This window comes from Nannospalax galili, unplaced genomic scaffold (assembly GCF_000622305.1).
Source record: "Nannospalax galili isolate Female #2095 unplaced genomic scaffold, S.galili_v1.0 scaffold527, whole genome shotgun sequence".
Lineage (NCBI taxonomy): Eukaryota > Metazoa > Chordata > Mammalia > Rodentia > Spalacidae > Nannospalax > Nannospalax galili.
The window spans coordinates 129,200-149,113 of NW_008355476.1; the positions used below are offsets into that span (position 1 = coordinate 129,200).

Below are 19,914 nucleotides of genomic sequence, written 5' to 3' on the forward strand. Positions count from 1 at the left end.
TTATTTTTAAAAAATCATAGTCTGGCGAGTTAAAAAATAAAAGTACTGTAACTAAACTGATATAATTCTCAAACTAAAAATATGTAATTAGATCTTAAGAGTGTAAATTCAATATTCTATATATCTACTATAATTTTTTTTTTCTTTTGTCTTTTTGAAGCAGGGTCTCCCTGTAGCCCCAGCTGTCCTGGAACTCACTACGTAGACCAGGCTGGCCTTGAACTCACAGAGATCCACCTGCCTCTGCCTCCCAAGTGCTGGGACTACAGGCGTGCACCACCATGCACAGCTTTATATCTACTATAATTTAAAAAAATATTTTATTATTTTTATTTTATGTGTATGAATGTATTACTGCATACATTCAAGTGCATCCATGTCATGCAATGCCCATGGAGGTCAGAAGAGGGTGCTGAATCCCCTAGAACTAGCGTTCTGGACAACTGTTAGCCTCCATGTGGGTGCTGTGAACCAAACCCAGGTGCTCTGCAAGAGGACAGTGCTTTTAAATGCTGAGCTATCTCTCCAGCCCCTCTAGTATAATTTTTGAATAGTGTTCACTGACAAAACTGTACTATCGAGCTTCAACAACAATGTGAAATTCGTCACTGGATCCTGTGAGTTTGCCTCACTCCCTTTCCAAATTCTCCACCTACACAAAGTCTTTCAATGTAGTTATGCTACTTCTTAAAACAATGCTAAAACATTTTTTTAATTAAAATGAATTGTTCTGGGGCTGGAGAGATGGTTCAGCAGTTAAGAGCACTGACTGCTCTTACAGAGGACCTGGGTTCGATTCCCAGCACCCACATGGCGGCTACAAACCATCCTTAACTTCAGTTTCAGGGGAATCTGATGCCCTCTTCTGACCTCTGCAGCACTGCACGACACAGGTACACTCACACACATGCAGGCAATACACTCATACACATTAAAAAAAAAAAAGAATTGTTCCAGAATGGCCAAAATATTAATAGGATTCTAAATGAAAAACGTTTATATTCTCTGCTTATTTTAGCTTTCTGATTTTTCTGCAATGGATTTACATTCTTTATAATAGACAACAATGACAATGACAATTTGTTAACTATTTCCAGAGTTTGGCAGTATCTGAAATGTAACAGCTTTCATACTTAATCTCCCTGTATTTTCACAAAGGCTGATCTTTCCACAAGCCATGCACTTAAAGGCTGCTTTATATTTGGGAACCCCAAATAAGCAGAGCCCCTTTTGTTAACCAAGTCCCCAGACTGGGCAGTCAACCTGCTTCCCACTGGCTCCAGATGCCCTTTCCCAGATCCCAGACTATCCCTGTCTAACCAGGGAGAAGATTCTGATTTCAAGTGACCCTTGACCTACCCTCTGAAACTTCCCCTTCTATAGCCCAGTGAGGATGAGCACAGACAAGCCCCAGGTGGCTCATGAGCTAGATCAACAGGAACTTGCAGGCTGGCATGGGACAGCAGTCTCTATCTCCCATGTGTACAAGCAGGCTTGACAAAGAGGTCCATGTCTCTGCTCTTTAAAGAGGGCAACACACACAGAGTCAAACTTTGTCCAAGAGGTAAGTTACATCCTGAGTGGCCCCAGCACTGTAGTCTCTGTCAGAATGTTCTCTCTGGGAGGCATTTGGAACGACTCCACAGGTTCACAGAGGTCCTGTCAAGAGGTTCTGCTTGGCACCCTGAAGAGGAAGCTCGTCCAGTGCCGCCAGAGACACAGCAGTGACTACCAAGAGGGGTCTTCTGTCAGCCCTGGGACCACTTAGCACACAGTGCCTCACCAGCAGGATATGGAACAAGAATGAATGGAATGAAGTAGGGGGTCACAGCAATAATCCTACCTTTCCTCCCAATTCCCTAACAATTCTGGTCCACTGGTATTAATTCCCAGTGTGGAGGAACCTCAGAATTCCCAACATTTCTTGAGTGTACCTCTGCTTCCACTGCTCCCAGAGATTTAAAACAAAGGAGCAAAGAAGCCAGAGAAGCCTTTTCATTTCTTTTGCTGCCTTGAGAGAGAGAGATGAGTGAACAGTAAGGCAGGCCCAGCCCAGAACAATGGGCTAACCCAGAAACAGTAAATTCATTGCAACATGAAGTACCACACCAGACACTGGAAGCACAGCCCTAGCCAGAGGGATAGAAGACAAGTGTACATCCTCCATCTTCACTTTCACTTTATGTTCATTAAGAGGCAGAAATCCTGACCCCTGCTTTACAACAATGGGGCCCTCCCACATGTCCAAGTCTGCAGCCTCCATGTATCCTCTTAGGGATGAAGGGTCCCTTGCTAATGTGCCTGAGGAAGCCTAGCCTTGGTAGGCAAGCAGACATCTCCATCACTACCTTAGCTCTTGGGACAACAGAGACCAGGACCTGAGGACCTGGACTGACTAGCAAGGGGGTGGGACAGATTGCCATAATAGTACAGCACCATCAAGAAATAGTGCCTTTCCAGACCTGCCAAGCTTAACAACCTGAGTTCAAGCCCCAAGACCCACAAGGTGGAGGGAAAGAACCAACTTCTGCCAAGCTGTCCTCTGGCCTCCACAGAAGTACGCACATACATACATACATGCACACAAAGGTAAAAATGTAATCAAAAGATACTTTTCATTCCCCCAATTCCCAACAGAAGCTTAAAATACAAAGGCCATGGGAAAGACTACCATGTTGACAGGCATAAATTTGGCCTCAGAACTACTTGGAGAGATGGACTCTGGAACAGAAAAGCAGGAGGCAAGGGTAGCCTGAGCAAGCCTCACGGGACACAGCTGTGGAGCACACTTCACCAGCAGCCTCACAAGCTCTGCTTCCTGCACCAACAGATCTTCTTTGAGGAGAGGTTGTACCTATGCTTGTTCTGTGCTACCTTCAGATATCTGGGAACAGAGAATGAAGGTCTCCCTGAGTTAGAAGGCGGGTGAGTGACAAATGGGCTGCAGTCATTATGGAGACTCTTCCCTGATATCTCAAGTAGGGAAAGTGGCCCAGGACCCCCTTTTTCTTGCAGAGATGGGGAGGGCCATCTGTTATCCAGACCATAACCCCTAGACTTTACCTAGGTGGCCTGAGGCTGTGCTCCTAGCCTTTGTCCAGGCAGACACACTTTGAAGAGGTGAAGCTCACTGTGGCTTTCACCAATTTGGTTCCACAAGCACTTATTAAAAGGATTTACTGCTAGGCTTTGTGCCAGGTACTGGGACATGAAATTGGCAAGATGAACACCCCACAAGAAACCCAAACACTACAGTACTGCCACCAAGACAGAGACAGTACAGTCTGGACACCTAAGAGACAGACAGGGAAGTGTCAGACAGCAACAGAGTGGATGACAAAAAACAGAATCATTTTCAAAGCACTTTCAGTAATGGGTTAATAAAGAAGACACCAGCAGAGGTTTGGGAGATGGCTCAGCAGGGAGGAGTGCTTGCTATGAGAACCTGAGTTCACTCCTTAGCACTCACATAAAAAAGCTGGGTGTGGCCATACATGCCTGTAACACTGGTGCTGTGGAGGGCAGAAACAGGCCTAGCCCCATGTTCGATAAGACCCTGTCACAAGGGACGAAGGTGAAAAGAGATAGAGCAGGACATCAAACATCACTCTCTGGCCGCCACAGGAATACGTCCCCACACATGTGCACATACACCACACACTCAAAGAACAAAAGCCCAATACCGGCTGAGGGTGTAGCTCAATGGGACAGCCTGCCAGGCATGGGTGAGGTCCCAAGTTCAATCTCTAGCACTGCAGGATGGTGGGAGGCAATTAAACACACACACACACACACACACACACACACACACACACACACCTTCACAACAGCAAAAATGACCAAGAAATGTGTAACTACTATAAGAGTACTTTAAAGCATCAATGGAAACTCAGAAAGACTAGTATAAACAGACCTCCCTTTCCCTGGAGAAGAATCAGTAAAGCTGTGCTCCCTTTCCCAACAAATCTCTAAGACCTATGCGATTCCAATCAAAAACATTTCTCACAGAACTTGATAAGTTGTTCATAATCTTATTTGGACAAATAAATACAAAGACAACACCAAAAAAGAACTAAAAAAAAATAATCGGACAAATGTGGGGAAATTTTTAAACAAATTTTCTTTTTGGGCAGGGGCTCTTTCAAGACAGGGACTCCTTGAAGCTCCAGCTGTCCTGGAACTCACTATGGAGACCAGAGTAGCCTTTATCTTACAGAGATCTGCCTGCCTCTACCTCCCAAGTGCTTGAGATTAAAGGTGTATGCACCATGCCCAGTTTAAATAAAAATTTTAAGGAACTTGTATGTATATGTGTGTGCCTATAAGCCATGTGTGTACAGATGCCCACAGAACAGGGGTCAGATCCCCTAGAACTGGAGTTAAACAGGGATTTTGAGCTGCCACATGTGGGTAATAGGAACTGAACTCAGGTTCTCTGGAAGAGTTGTAAGTATTCTTAACCACTAAGCCATCTCTCCAGTCCCAGAAAAAGTTTTTTTTTGTTTTTTAAAAAAAAACCCAAACTCTTATATGAAAACTGGTAATTAGGGGCTGGAAAGATAGCTCAGTGGTTAGGAGCACTGGTTGCTCTTGCAGAGGGCCTAGGTTTGGTTCCCAGCACCCACATGGTGGCTAAAAACCACCTGTAACCCCAGTTCCCAAGAATCTAAAGCCTTCTTATCTGTGTAGGCACTGCACGTACATGATGCACTTACATACATGCAGGCAAAACACTCGTACACAAAATAAAAATAAAATGTGGATATTAAAACAATGAAATAAACAGAATCAGAAGATGACTCGAGAACTACAGAGGCTCTAGAACAAATACGTGAAACACTTCCAGAATTCTGAACCACTGAAGAAAGCAATATGCTTTTTGAGTTCAATCCTTGTCTAGTACCATATATAAAAATAAATCTCACCTTAGAGATTACTATTATCTTTCTATATATACTATAAAGTAAATATTCGAGAGAGAAATAAGTTCTGGTTGCACAAAAATTACATTCCATTTGACAGACACAGTGAAGGACAACTCAGAAGCCCAACTTATTTTTCAAACAAAATAAGTCAGGAATTGGCTGATGGGATAGCTCAGAGCTACAGCACATTGTTTAGCATGTGCAGGGTCATGGGCTCAACCCCTACTACCAAAAAAAACATGTATTTGTAAAACCATATGTCAGAAATTATTGTCAATAACATTAACTTTGTGGAGCAATAGAAATTTAAGAGCAAGAAATGGATATAATAGGTAATACACAGAATAAACGCAAAATGTCTAGCTGTGTGTGTGTGTGTGTGTGTGTGTGTGTGTGTGTGTGTGTGTACTTGAGACAGGGTCTCCCTGTAGTCCCAGCTGGCCTGGGACAGCTAAGGAGACCAAGCTGGCCTCCATGTCAGAGATCTAGCAGCCTCTGCCTCCTGAGTGCTGGGATTAAAAGTGTGTACCACTACACATGGCCAATGACTAGTATTTTTAAACATTCTCAACTTCACAAAAAAATATTTTAAGCTATCAAACTGGCAAAAGTTAAAGACTGACACCTGCTCATGCAATGCTGGTCAGAGTAAATTCACCTTTTGGTAAATCTGATACTTTCTGGAGAATTAAATTATCTTTTACTTTTTTTTTTTTTTTTTTTTTTTTTTGGTCTTTTTGAGACAGGGTCTCCCTGTAGCCCCAGCTGTCCTGGAACTCACTATGTAGACCAGGGTGGCCTTGAACTCTGCCTGTCTCTGCCTCCTGAGTGCTGGATTAAAAGCGCTCATGCCACCACTACCTACCCCCAAACCCTCCTCTCCAACCTTCCCCCCCAACACTCCCTCTGCCCCGGCAAAATTAACTAGTGGGGAAAAAATTTAACAAAATGGGTTAAGATCACTTCTTTTTTCTTTATATTTTATTTATTATTTTTGTTTTATGTGTATGTGTGCATTGCCTGCATGTAGGTAAGTGCACCCGTATTGTGCAATACCTGCGGAGGACAGGAAAGGCTATTGGATCCCCTGGAACTGGAGTTACAGACAGTTGTTAGCTGCCATGTGGGTGCTGGGATTCAAACCCGGGTTTTCTGCAAGAACAGTCAGTGTTCTTCACTGCTGCGCTATCTCTCTAGCCCCCAAGATCACTTCTTTCACATGATTCACAAGAAACCAAACAACAGCCCTAAGATTTCAACAATCCACAACACTATGCTTAAAGGCAAAACACTAGCCACTTACATTAAAATGAGAAGGGGGGAAAATATCACCAAGGAGAAGGATGTTCTCAATTTAATAAATACCTGGTAAATTCATTTAATACAGAGGACACATGCTCCCAGCCCTACCCTCCATGAAACATGAGCCCCTGCTCAACCTGCCGGCCTGATTTATCCTGACTACTCCGTCTGCCCACTTGCCCCAGTGTTGCCACAAGAACTAATGGAGAGAACTATGAAACACTGGCCCACATGCTCACCCTGCTCGTGTGGAGCATTCAAACGGCATGGTGACTGGTTGCCATCCAGAGTAATGTGGTAGCAACACAGCAAGGCTCCATTTTTAAATATCACCACACTGTGGTCAGAGGATGAAGTCTACACAGGTAAAGTACTCCACTTAATAGTGATTGATTGCACTGGGAAATTACAGGCAAATTCTTCCCATTACCTCCCCTTCTACCTCTACTTTTTCCAAATAAGTGTTACTCATATAATTAAAATAAATAAATAAATAGCAAAAAAGGATAAGCTTTTATTAACTCAAGATTAAGGGTCAATATTGCCTTAAAGAAACAGGTAGGAAAGGAACTGAAGGGGATAAGAGGGTTACACACTGAAGGGGATAATAGGAGCTTATAAGGTTCCCTGCCCTAGGCCCTTTCACAGTGATACCTACTTGTGCCAGAGTAACCACACAGGTTGGTGAAAAGACTTAAAGATATTCCTGGCAGAGGCCAAATTAAAATCCTCCTGGCCCAAAGCCAATGCACACTGCTAAGCTACATGGCATGCTCCAACTTTGTCTAAATGCCACAGAAACTGAGCACTGAGAATAGAGCAAGAGTACTCATTTCCTGAACCAGGTGCTGGTTATGTAAGTGAATTGGTGAAGACTTACAAGCTGTACATACCATGCTTTTCTCCCTGTGTGTGAGCTATACTTGAGTTAAAAGTTTTAACATTAAAACACCAGGCAGGGGAAACAGGGAAACCATGAAGCAAGCTGGCTAGCTCAGTAGACAAATCAGCAAGCTTGAGGTTCAAGTGGGTGAGCTCTACCTCAATATATAAAGTAAAGAGATTGGGGAAGACATTCACAGTCAACCTCCAGGCTCCATACATGGATACATGTGCATGTGCACCCACACATACACAAAAGAAAAAACTTTTAAAATTAAAAGCTGGAAGCTGGAGAGATGGCTCAGTGTCTAAGAGCACTGGCTGCTCTTGCAGAGGATCTGGATTCAGTTCCCAGTATTCACATAGACACTAACAACCATCCCTAACTCCAGTTCCAGGGGATCCAACACCCTCTTCCGGTCTCTGGAGGCACTGCATGCACATAGTACACCTATACAACATGCAGACAATACGCTCATACACAAAATAAAAATAAATAAGTCAAAAAAGTCTTAATTACACTCTGAGAGAAGAAAATTCAGTTTCTATGATTTGCTCCAGAGTTTCCTTCTTAACTTCGGGTTTTAATCACTAAAAGCTCATGGATCAGACTCATGAGACAGGACATTCAATCCAGTATGACCTGTTTGACTATCTTAACTTTGCCAGACTGCTATCATTCTGAGACAAACTGGAGTCACAGAGCAGAACTAACAAGGCAACTGCTCTTAACCCTGACCTCACATTCTAATTGCCCAGGGAGCCTCACACAGTACTGGCAGGGAGGGAGAGAGGTTGGGGAGTGCTGGGGCAGCACTGAAGACATGGCTCAGTGGTTAAGAGCACTTGCTATTCTTCCAGAGGACCCCACTTGGGTTCCCAGCACCCACATGGAGGCTCACAACTACCCCTAACTCCAGTCCCAGGGGATCCAACACCCTCTTTCTAGCCTCTGTAGCATCAGGCATGTACCACATGGTGCACATACATCCATGCAGGCAAAGCACTCATACACATAAATAAAAATAAATATTTTAAATAAAAAGTGCTGGGACCTGCTCCACTCCACACCAACATCAGCATCTCTGGGGCTGGGGTCCAGACACGAACCTTTCCTTTTTGAAAAGTTGCTTAGATAATTCTAATGTGCAGTAGGAGCTGAGCGCCACTAAACTAGTTGAACCAGAGGGACTGGTCACGGTAAACTCTCTAGGCAAGCTGAAGCAGGGCCCCTGCTTGTCCTGGTATAAGTATCTAGAACTGGCATGTTCTGGCACCAACCCAGCTACTCCTCCATATTCTATTTCCCAAACCTCAGGCAGAGACCTAGTGAGGAGCAAAGGTATCATGGTAGTATCATTCTAATACTTGTGTGTATATATGCATGTGTGTGCGTGCGTGTGTGTGTGTGTGTGTGTGTGTGTGTGTGTGTGGTGCTCTTGGGCACACAGCTGTGGACATGGAACCCTGGGTTCTGGCTCTTAGCCGAGGCATTAAGGACTATGCTGGACCACTTGCCAGGACAGCCCCAAGACACACACCACTATAACCACACAACCTCAGAGCTAAGCCATAACTACTACCCAGGGGCCAAATGATGCCTCTGGGAGTCCACAGCTGGAAAACAGGAAACCAACAAGAAACAGAAGGAAAGGCCAAAGGGTAGAGGTCAACACAGAATTCAACCATCGGATAAAACCAGGATCAGGGACAAAGTGTGGAGGGGGATCCCCTGTGGTCTGCCAGCTCAGACTTTCCAGCACTATGACTTGGGGTCCCATGCCACCCTCACCTAACTCCAGACTAGAAACCTTTAAGTTGGACCCAACACATGGTTGTCTTAGCCAGACAGCTCCAGGGCAAACTCCCTAGGTCATTCTGACCCAAGGAGTCCTGACCCATACTTCACAAAGCACATTCAGGTCTAGGGTTAGAGCCATGTTCAAAGCAAGAGTGGTAGGAACAGGGATGGACTGAGGCCCTGAAGAGTGATGCCCTAGGATGGAAAGAAAAGAGGTGAGGTGGGGGCTGGGAAAACAGGCAGGCAGCTCTTGGACATATTAACTGAAGTTCTCAAAAAAGAAACCACACCTATACTGAACAATCTATAAGGCTAACTGATTAGAACTTTAAAGATTGTGGAGAGTTGGAATGTTGTAGGTCCAGAACCAAATTATCTTGAGCTACCTTGGTCCCTAAAGTCATGTATTGCCTGCCTCTGTGTAATCTAACATTCTATGACTACTAGGTAAATTCTTTTGGAATATACTCAGACCTTGAGCTTCCACAACTTAAGAATGTAATCAGATAGCTTCGAGATCTGTACCTGCTGTAGCAGTGATTTCCCCACTTTGCTGTAATCCAACTGCTATTCCCATCAATGAATTTGAAAAGTCTTTCATGACTTGGTTACTATAAAAATTTGACCAAATTGTTATCACATTGGAACATGGAATTTGGGGTAACTTGTGCTCCTGAGACATGGTCACTCATATTTGGCTGCAGAACAGGTCAGAGCTGTATTTTTTACATTGACAGGAACCATTCCTGGTGTCACCAAAAACCCATTCCCCTAGGGCTTAGGATGCAGGGCAACACTGATCCACATTGAGAAGTTCTGGCCTTCCCTCTCTGAGTCTAGGAGGGTTAGGTTCAACCTCTGCATCACAGTTGAACATGTTCAAGCCAGCAGAGAAATGCTTTGGCCTGAGGAGTACTCCCAAAGGAGTTGGAAGATTCAGAAGGCTTCTCAGCTCAGAACCCTTCTCAGGGCCTCTGCCTGCCTCTGACAGGTGTTTCTGGCCTCCCTACCCTTCCTCCTTTGCAGAGCAACCAGCAGAGTCAGAGACAGGGCCTCCCTGAGGTACAGGAAGGTAGGCTGGCAGGCAACAGTCCCGTTTGTAAACTTCTGCTTTGTACAGGACAGAAAAAAAATAAAAAGATCTCTTGGGGACAAGCTTTGGGGGGAAGGCAGTGGATACTGCAGAGGTAGAAAAGCAGAAGTCAGACATCAGGGACTGACTGTCAGTCAGAGCCGAATGTCAGGGACAAGTTGTAAACCCTTTCAATGCCTTTGTTTCCTTGCAAAGCCTATGAGGTTAGGATTACACATGAAGATGACTGGAGGTAGGGCTCAAAAATCCAATTACTTAAGTGCCAAGGGCACAAGAGTTCCTGGCCACAGACAACCAGAATTGCTTAGTCCCTAATCCTCCTACACTTGGTATGTTTGCCCTTTTAGTATTTCTGTGGCAAGATGGTATAGCCTACCCATTAGCCACTTGTCTGGCGTGCATGAAGTCCTAGATTCAATTCTCAGCAACACTACTACATATATGGAAAAAAAGATTTCATATTTTTTTTGTCTTTTTTGAGACCTCTCCCTAGCTGGCCTTGAACTCACTATGGAAACCAGGCTGGCCTCAGTCTCACAAGATCCACCACCTCTACCAGTGCTGGGATTAAAGGTGTGCACTACCATGCCCAGCTAAAAAAAATTTTCAATCATAAATTAAGTTGGGCTTGGTAATTCAGGGCTGAAATCCTGGCTACTAGAAGACTAAGGAAGAAAGATCCCAAGTTCATGGCCTGCCTGGGCAACTCTGTGAGATCTTGTCTCACCAAAAAAAAGAAAAAGGTAAGAAGAGAGCCAATGATATTACAGTGGTAGACCATTTGCCTGGCATAGGTGAGGTCCTGAATTCAATCTCCAGGAAATACACACAATTGGCAAATGGAAAAGGCTCAGAAGTTAGGGTGCCTTGCTCTAGCAATGCAGCTTTCATTTCTTGCATGGCTTAAGCACACACCAGCATCTACAGGAGCCCTGGCCTCATCCTGAATTGTTCTCTTTCTACAAGCACATCATGCAGTTCTCTCTCACACAGTCCTACTCTTCAGGGGCTCGTCCGGTTCAGACTCCTGAACTTGCAGAAGGCATCCTTATCTACAGATGCAGACGCACAAGTACAGAATCTATGGAACACAAAGATCTCAGGTCTTACAAGTGAACTACTTTGTCTCCCAGATAGAGGGTGAGGAAGAGTGGGGAAGCCATGTTCAGAAAGGGTGGGGAACCATCCAAACTGAGAGTCCTATGCAGGCCAGAAGCACAAGTTCAAAAGCAGTGCTGTCCAGGGTCTGACCCAGTACCACATAAACACAGGAGACAAAACTTCCAAGAGCTCAATTGTGGAACAGTCCCCAAAGATTGAACACACACAGGCCACCCTGGACAGCACTGGAAGTGACCATACAAGATGTGAGCTAGCACTACAAAGTAGAACAATGTCTTAGAAATTTAAAAAAAGAAAGAGAAATTAAAAAAAAATCTGGTCCTTTTCTAGATTTAGTTTGAGAAAAACTAACTTTGGAAGGCAAGCCCTTGCTTTATAGAGGAAACTTAATGCCAACCGACTCAGCAACTTTCTTATGGCTAATAACAGAGCCCACAAATTGGAGCAGGGTGGGAAACTGGACAACTGTACCAGTTGCTCCCTTTCAGCTCATGGGTCTTACTGAGCCCCAAGAAGCAGGAAAGACTGTTAAGACCTGTACTTTTTTCCATTTTGTTGAGAAAGTATCTGATAAAGCCTAGGTTAGTCTGAAAACTAGCTATGTAGTCAAGGATGACCTTGAATTCCTGATCCTCTTCCAGAATACGGGATTCAGGCATGTACTATCATATCCAACTGAACATTTACAAGGCTACTTTTTCTTTCTTTTCTTGGCAGTGCTGGGAATTGAACCCAGAGCTCTGGCATATGAAGCAAGGGCTCTTCACCTTAGTTCCAAGACCCATACTTTTTTTTGAGACAGGGTCTCACTGTGTAGCCCTGGCTGGTCTGGAATTCACTATGTAGACCAGGCTGGCCTCAAACTCAAGAGACCTGTCTACCTCTGCATCCTGAGTGCCAGGATTAGGTATGTGTCACCATTCCCAATGCGCCTGCACTCTTAGAGTTGAAGGCAGTTTCAGGTTCAGGGAAACAGCTTGGGCATAGTATTTTTATCCAGCCTTCTCTGGATCTCAAACCTAACACTTCCTTTTCAAAACTAAGGCTGGAGAGATGGCTCAGAGGTTAAAAGCACTGGCTGCTCTTGCAGAGGACCAAGGTTCAGTTCCCAGCACCCACATGACTGCTAACAACCATCTGTAACTCCAGTTCTAGGAATTTGATGCTCTCTTCTGACCTCCTCCAACACTGATTACAAGTGCACTTACATACACGCAGTCAAAAATAATCATACACATAAAATAAAAATAATATTTTTAAAAGCTAAGCTCCATTTTTCATCTGATCTATATCTGAACACACTACCCTAACTCATCACTATTAGATCCTGAAAATACTAACCTTGAAACAAGGATGGCATGGCATGTTGATTCTTCAAAGTCCCATGAGGTTCAATGAGCCAAACAAAGTATCAGGTATGAGTATGCATGGGGTGAGGGGTTTTGCCTGTGGTGTACAAGCTCACAGTCCCCAACACATAGTGAAGATCAAAGGCATGCAATGCACGAAAATAGTAACTGGCAATGCTGGTTTTCCCACTTATGTTTGTAGGTAATTTAGTCCATGATTCTTAAGTCCAGTGATTTTGTGAGGTTCAAATAATGATTTCTTCTATTTTTCTGTACCTAATACTGAAACATGTAAGTGCTCAGCAAATGGTAAAAAGACACAAAGAAAGGGAGATCAAGTGGATAGGGATGGGGGCAGAGTTCTGGTTAGCATGGTAACGTGTAAGTTTTAATCATCCAAGCCATCTCTGTCCCGTTTGTCCAGACTTCTTAAACTAACTCGAGGGAAAAGCCATCCTCAGAAGCTGCTCAGATGCTGGGAACAGGGGGGAGTCCTCAGCTGACTGCCAGATGTCTGGGTGTGAGAGGAAATGAGGCCAAAAGCCCAAGAGGTCAGGAGTGGGAAAGAGGACTTAAGAGGATTGGGAGACCCAAAAGCTGAGCCAGCCAAAACAAAGCCCCTCCCCATGCTCCCAGGCCCCATCCCCAAGCCAACCAAACCACTTGCTACCGCCTCCAGGGTATGGGAGGAGACTTGGCAAGACCACAAAGCCCATTTCTAGCAGAAATGGCCATCTACAGCTGGAGGCAATGGAGCACCCATGCACCTCCTCATAGGTCCAGCAAGAGGGTTATGGAGCCACTATGGTGGTCTGAATGTAGTCCCAGGCCCCTGCACTGTGATGAACAGGAAGGCTCCCCTTTTGGCTTATGGGCCTAGTTCACCAAACTCACTCTTCTCCCCTGACATTCCAAAAGGGCTGGGGTCACCAAGGAGGTGGAACTGAGCTCTGGGATTGACTCCGGCTCCTATCAAACATGGGGAAGCTCTTTCTCCATTCTCAGACTCAATTCTGACATCCTCTTGGCTAGTTCCTTTCCTCTAGCCTGACAAGCTCACCTGTCCAACTTCACTGCTACTTATAAATTACCTCAGAGAGAAGGGGATCCTCTGGACCTTTGCAAAGAGCTTGGAAGAGCAGGCAAGAAAAAACAGGAGGAAGAGTGTACGGAAAGTTGAGGATCGCAGATTCCTGAAAACATGGCATTTCTGCGGTGGTCAAAAGGAGAGGCAGAAGGCAGAGATCCTGGGCACAGTACCAAAATAGTTTCCAGACATCTTTAGCCAGTAGAATGTTCCCATGGGGCAGAGCGTGGGAGTCCAAAAGCAGGGCAGCCTGATGCTCTCGGAATGGGGTACTCTCTTCTGTCCAGGCAGCCAAAGGCGAGGAGGTGGCAACAGTGTGTACTATGGCATGGTCCCTGGGATATCATGGGTAGACATGGAGCACAGTAGACAGCAAACCAACAACTTGCATTCATCAAGCTCAGCTCTATGACTGTGCCAGGCACTGTGCACACCCACACATCAGGATATTACAGGCAGCACTTAGCACACAGGGAGATGTGCATTATTTCCTCTGGCAGCTGGATACCATTCGCCCCTGGGGCTTACTCCTCTTGCACCCGTTCCCGTGGGAACACATAAACACACACACACACACACGTGCACATACACCCTTAGTCCTGATCACAGAAGACAGAAGAAGCTCACACACCAGATATTTACTCTTATACCATGATGACCTGATGAATAGAAGATTGAGCAAGCTGTGTCACTTCCAACTGGCTACCTGAGGAAATCCTATGTGGGAAAACACAGACCCAGAAGCAGAGGGGCTCAGACTTGAATGCTAGCAGTGCCCAGGCTGAGGGAAAGCTATGGTTCTCAGGTGACTCAATGTAAATATGCAGAGATACTCCAGCAGTAGGAATGCAGCGCCTAAGAACAGTCAGGGAAGATCTACATGGAGGGCTTCCTCTGGTTTTCAAGCAGCCCCTGCCACATGCTCATACCATTGGGTCTGGGATACTAGACAGGAAGCCTCCAGAAGATCTGCAGAACTGGCTTCATCCCAGGCCAGCAGAACACTGGTGGAGAACTGGAGGACCCATTGGCAGAGTGGAAGGGAAGCAGGTCTGCCAGGGTAAGCCATCACCAGGGCAGACAGGTAGGCAGGGTACTTGGGGGAATAAGCAGGCAAGGCTGAAGGTACAGAGAGAGGAGCTGCCTCCTCCCTGAGCCCATCTGTGCCCATCCCTTTGTCCTGCTTTCCCTAGGGCTGGGGGAAGAGGTCAACCTCATGATCTTCACATCTTCAGTGCCCAGTGAGTACAATTCCCCCAGTCAGCAGTGGGTGGCCAAGGGAAGAAGTTGGGGCAGGAGATCCTGGCTTCCAAGAAGAGGCAGTGAGAGCCAGCATGAGCCCCAGCGCATTCTCATTCTCTCATATTCTCTCATATTCTCTCATATTCTCTCATATTCTCTCTCTCTCTCTCTCTCTCTCTCTCTCTCTCTCTCTCTCTCTCACACATACACACACACACACACACACACACACACACAATATCACTGATGCATGCTTGCCTGGGGGTCTCCCACAATCCATCCCAGGTGATTGCCCACAACTCCCAGCCTTACCAAGGCATGCCAGCTCCCCAGGGGCGCTGGGACCATCTGGTTCTTTCCTGAGAAGCTATGTTTCAGAAGCAAAATCCATCCCTTCCCGACGCAGTTCCGTGGAAAGAGGCGAACAACCCTGTCCTCCAGTTCTATCATGCAACTCATGAGCCCCCAAATGCTGCCATGAGGAAGGAGAGCCCCTCCCTGTCAGTGTCATCACTCAGACACTGAGGTGGCAGGGTGCCATTTCCAGCACCTACCTCTGGGGATCTTCCCACAGCTTTCCCAGGAAGCAGGAGGTGGATTTGCAGAGAGCAAAGTCTAAGAGCACTCAGGGACACTTGCAGCTCATCCACCTACTACCTAAACAGTCAGGCACCTCTGGCTTCCGGTATGCTAGGGAGAGCCCCACTGGGCCTGGCCCTGCCCACCTGTCCCACACTCCCTCCCAGTCTCTGTTCTTGAGAGTGACATACTGAGCTGCCTCCTACTGTTTTCTCCTGGGCCAAAAGATACTGCTGAGTAATTCCAAACTTAAGGTGGGCCCCTCCAGCCCCCAAACGGGCAAAAATTCAAGGAAATCAACGGATCTGGTCCTGACCAACCTAGAAGGATTAGCCATGACTTCTTAATCACAGATTCTGTGCCAGACTCTCCATCCCCCCTGTCCCAAATAACACCACCCGGGGCTGTCAGAAAACCCACCTGGAATAGCTCAAAGCTCCTTTCTCTGCTTCCCTTGCACCTGGGAACACTGCCTTCCCAGTCCCCCAGACACCAAACCACATAGAGTAGCAGCAGAAGCTCGGTGGCTTCTCAGCCATGATGTTGCATCAGCCCCCACCCGACCCAAAATATCCTCACCCCCACCACCTCCTCTCCTCTCTCCAGTCATCTCCATGGTGACAGCAGCATGACACCCTATCAGCTTCAGACGCAGGAGCACAATTCTCCCTCCCTCTGTCACTCTCCCCACACACACCCCCGGGATTTCTGCAGATTGGATGCAAACCAACAGTGCCAGGAACATTCTCTAGAGATTTCCAAAGGCAGGGGTGGGGAGTGGGTTGCATGTCTTTAAAAAAAAAAAAAAAAAAAAAAAACAGTTCAACAAACCAAATCCCAACTGCACCCAATCCATCCAGCTGAGAAAGCAAAAAGAATCCAAACAAAACCCACACAGGCCTGAGAATTCATTGGCCGCCCACACTCTCGCCGCCCCTCCCCCTCAGCTGCTGCTACACACACAGTGGGAGATTAAGGGATCACCAGAGGGGACCCTTTATTTTTATCCAATCCAGTCAGACACTTCACCCTTACCGCGCGCCCGTGTACACACACACACACACACACACACACACACACACCCACGGTACCTTGACAGTCGCCCCTTGTGCCCAGGGCCCCGTTCCTTCACCAGCCTTTATTTCCACCTGCAAAAGAAGCCAGAGACACTGGTCAGCTGGTGGCAGGAAAGCGGAAAGCCCTCCTGCGCGCACACTGAAGGGAAGGGGCCTGGGGAAGAAAGGCCAGCAGGGACGCCTTCCTGCCTCCAGCTGCCGCCCCGCCCGCCCGTGGACGGGCTGCTCGGCCTTCCCAGTGTTTTTGTTTTCATTTCTTTCTGGTAGTCCGGGGATCCTAGCGCGCCTTGCTCCCCGGCCTCCGTCCGGCCTGCCCTTCCTTCCCGGCCCTGCGCTCTACCTCGGCCGGCCTCCTCCGCTACACCGGCCGCCGCCGGGCCTCCCATTATCCCCGCCGAGGGAGCGCACCGAGGGAGGCACTGCAGAGGCGGCGGCCGCCAGCTGCCGGCTGCTCCCGCCCCACCGGGCTGCTGTGCGAGAGGGCGGCGCACGCACGCCAGCCAATCCCGCGCCCGGCCCTGCCCCCCCGCCCGGCCCTGCCCAGCAGGGGGGGGGAGGGGGCGCCCTCCACCGAGGGCCCCTGAGCCGCCAGGGCTGCTTCCCAGGCCCGCTGCCACTCCCAGGCAGGCCGGGGATCCCGCGGCACCCCGAAAGCACCAAACAGAAGGCGTCCCCTGCACCTCCAGCTGGCTGCAGCAGGGGTAGGGCAGAGCCAGGGTCTCCCATCCCTGCCACTCTAGCCAGCCAGAGCTGGAGGAGCTCCAATCCTCCAAGGAGAATCCAGGACACGGGAACCTTTACCCCGTTTTGCAGATGAGTGGAGTAACTTACCCAAGGTGACACCGCTAGAACACAGCGGAGCTGAAGCTCCAAGCCAGGTCTGTCCGCTCTGAAGACTCATACTCTTAGCCATCCTGCTCCTCTATTGCCCTGCCCTCCTGCACCCGGCAGCAAAAGCAGGCTGCAGACCACAGGGTATGCCTCTCCAGGTCAGCTGTGCCTTCCCTGGCACTCAAACGCCTACCTTATCCTAGGATTGCTGCCATCCGGTGCTGATATACACCACCGGTTTCTCTCTCCTGAAGAGGCTCAAAGTGAACACCCCCCGCCCCCCAAAAAAAGAAACCACTCCATAGACTTCCAGACCTCCAGGAAACAGAGGAGAGGTGACTGAGACCCTAAGAGCTCCAGAGTTCTAGTTCCTAGACTCCTCTTTTGTAAAGACTGCACCAACCAGGAGTCTAAAGAGGGCGGGGATCGGGGGTGGGGGTGGGGGTCCTACTGATCTACACTCTCAGATCCAATTCCCAAGCATCCCTGGACACCTCCTTCCTCTGTCCCATCCCCTCTCTGAAGTGGAACATCCAGAGCCTCCACCTCACATACACTAGTACCCACATATCTGGGCTCTGTTCCTAGCCGGTGGTAGCTTACCTCTCTTAGCCTCTCTTTGCTCATCTGCAGAATGGACCAGGCAGCCATCTCACACAGCTATGAGGCCCTGAGAAGACACAGAGCCCACTGCCTGCTGTGCTGTGGGTGCTGACATCCAGAACTGTACATTTCTGCCAGAGCTCAAGGTGCTGCTTCTTATTCTCACAGATGAATAAGCTGAGGCCTGTGAGAAGTGACTCAGATGCATGCCCCTGCTCCAGTGACTCGTTCTATTACCCTCTCCACCACAGATGCCTAATTGCTTCCTTCCCCAGGGTCCCCAGGGGGGTGCTCAGAACTGGATAAGCTGCCTTAGGAGAGGGGCAAGCCTGCCTCTGGTGAGAAAGCTCCAGGGCCCACACCTGCCTCCCCTTGGGGACAAAGGGCAGTTTTACTGGGCCCCTCCCAGGGCAGGGAGGGAGGCAGATGACAAGATAGGATAAGGGACAATGTCCTAAGCTATGGTTATAAGTGGTAACCTGAGCTTCTGTGCCTCTTAACTACTACTACTGACCAGTCTAAATGGAATCCTCCCTTTATCTGGGTTCCCAGACCCCCATCAAACCGGTACCCCTGCATCCACTTAGAACGCTGTTGAGCAGGAAAGATCAACACAGCTTGGATAGTAGCTTGGATAGTAGCAATTAATATTGCTGCTACTCTGGTGGCCACAATTTATCAAGCCCCTGTTACACATCAGGCCCTGTGCCAACTGCACTGTAGGATCAGTTCATCTGACCTACTCCACATACAACCTTGTCTAGAAGGAAAGAGTTTTAGGGATGCTGAGTGACTTGCCTATCAACACAACTGGTGAGTGGTAGGCTGGAATTCAAACCTAGACTTTTCTCATCTTCTGTCTACCCCCTCTTTCTGCCAACCCCTGAAAGATAAGAGACAACTGGGCTCACTTGAAGTGACTACTTCCTGTAAAATGACAGATCTGAGAATAGTAATGTTTTAACCTTGGAAATAGACTTCCAATACTGCTGCTTCTGCCTGGAAAGCAAGCTTGTGTGGAGGTAGGCTGAATCTAAACAGTGTCTTCCCCCTCTTCCAGGTTCTTAGTCACCAAGCCTCCCTGAGCAGCAGTGGGCTCCTCTAGGGCTTTAGGTAACAGCATACTGCCTCTTCTGAGTATCAGTCATATACAGTTGAAGTTACTTATTTACAGTCCTCCCCAAAAGGGTGAGGCCCTGTCTCCCCCACTTTCTGAGGCTCCCCACAGAACTAGATTGTGCTGAATTCTACTGCAGGAATGTGGGGCTGGCATTGGTCAGCCTTCTAGATGAGGTTCTCAAAGCCTGGGGGAAAAGGGACAGCATCTGCTTTCCTGGGAGGACAGGACCTGCCAAAGCACAACCGCAGTCCCAGGCTTGTTCAGCCAGCATGATGCATCTTCCTCACCAACTTGCAGGAGCTGTGAGCCAAGTTCCCACCTCAATGCCCAGTTTGACCCCTCTTTCCCTATTCTAACTCAATGCCACTCCAACTTCAGGCCTTTACCTTGCCCTCCAGAAGCTCATGGCTATACCAAAGGAGCCTGTGGCCCCCAAGGCAGCCTACCTGCTCCCATTCTTATCCTACCCTGGCCTCCTTCCTTCTTTGGAGGCACCTGATGTTTGGGCCACTGAGCCAGAATACTTCACACTTGACCCTCCTCTCATCTCTATATGCCATTCTTTTCTACATTCAAGACTTCTAGCAACCAACTCCTCTGCCTGTATTTGAGACTCCTCTGCCTAAGGACAGAGCATCCCTCCCCCACCTTCTATCCTGGACTCCTAGTTCCCACTGCACTGGCAGCAGGAGGACTGGGACCATAGTCCCCTACACTGGGGCAAGGTGAATGAATTCATTTGCTTATAGAACACACACAGACTCTCAGGAACTATGGGTATCCATAGACCAGACCCTACATAAAGAGGGAATACATGGCACATTGAGGAGAGGAGGAAACTTGCAAATAAACCAAGCATGAGCCCAGGTGGGACTCCACAAATGGAGACATGATACAGAGTA

At 47.6% G+C, this 19,914-nt stretch overlaps 1 protein-coding gene across 2 annotated transcripts in view; it reads right to left on the reverse strand.

The window, feature by feature from the left end:
* The window catches only part of Tet3 (tet methylcytosine dioxygenase 3), a 141,187-nt gene that overhangs the window by 108,918 nt on the left and 12,355 nt on the right, over nt 1–19,914 (reverse strand). Inside the window, exons 1-2 of one of the 2 annotated variants that reach the window (XM_029555981.1) lie at nt 16,799–16,928; nt 16,474–16,530 (exon numbers count right to left, since the gene is read on the reverse strand). Coding sequence is in view for 1 of the 2 variants with exons in the window: in XM_008852856.3 (XP_008851078.2) it covers nt 16,474–16,530 (57 nt within the window). In the remaining variant the exon portion in view is untranslated. Of the gene's footprint in view, nt 1–16,473; nt 16,531–16,798; nt 16,929–19,914 lie in introns of those variants that run through there. The other variant, XM_008852856.3, reaches the window with a different exon arrangement.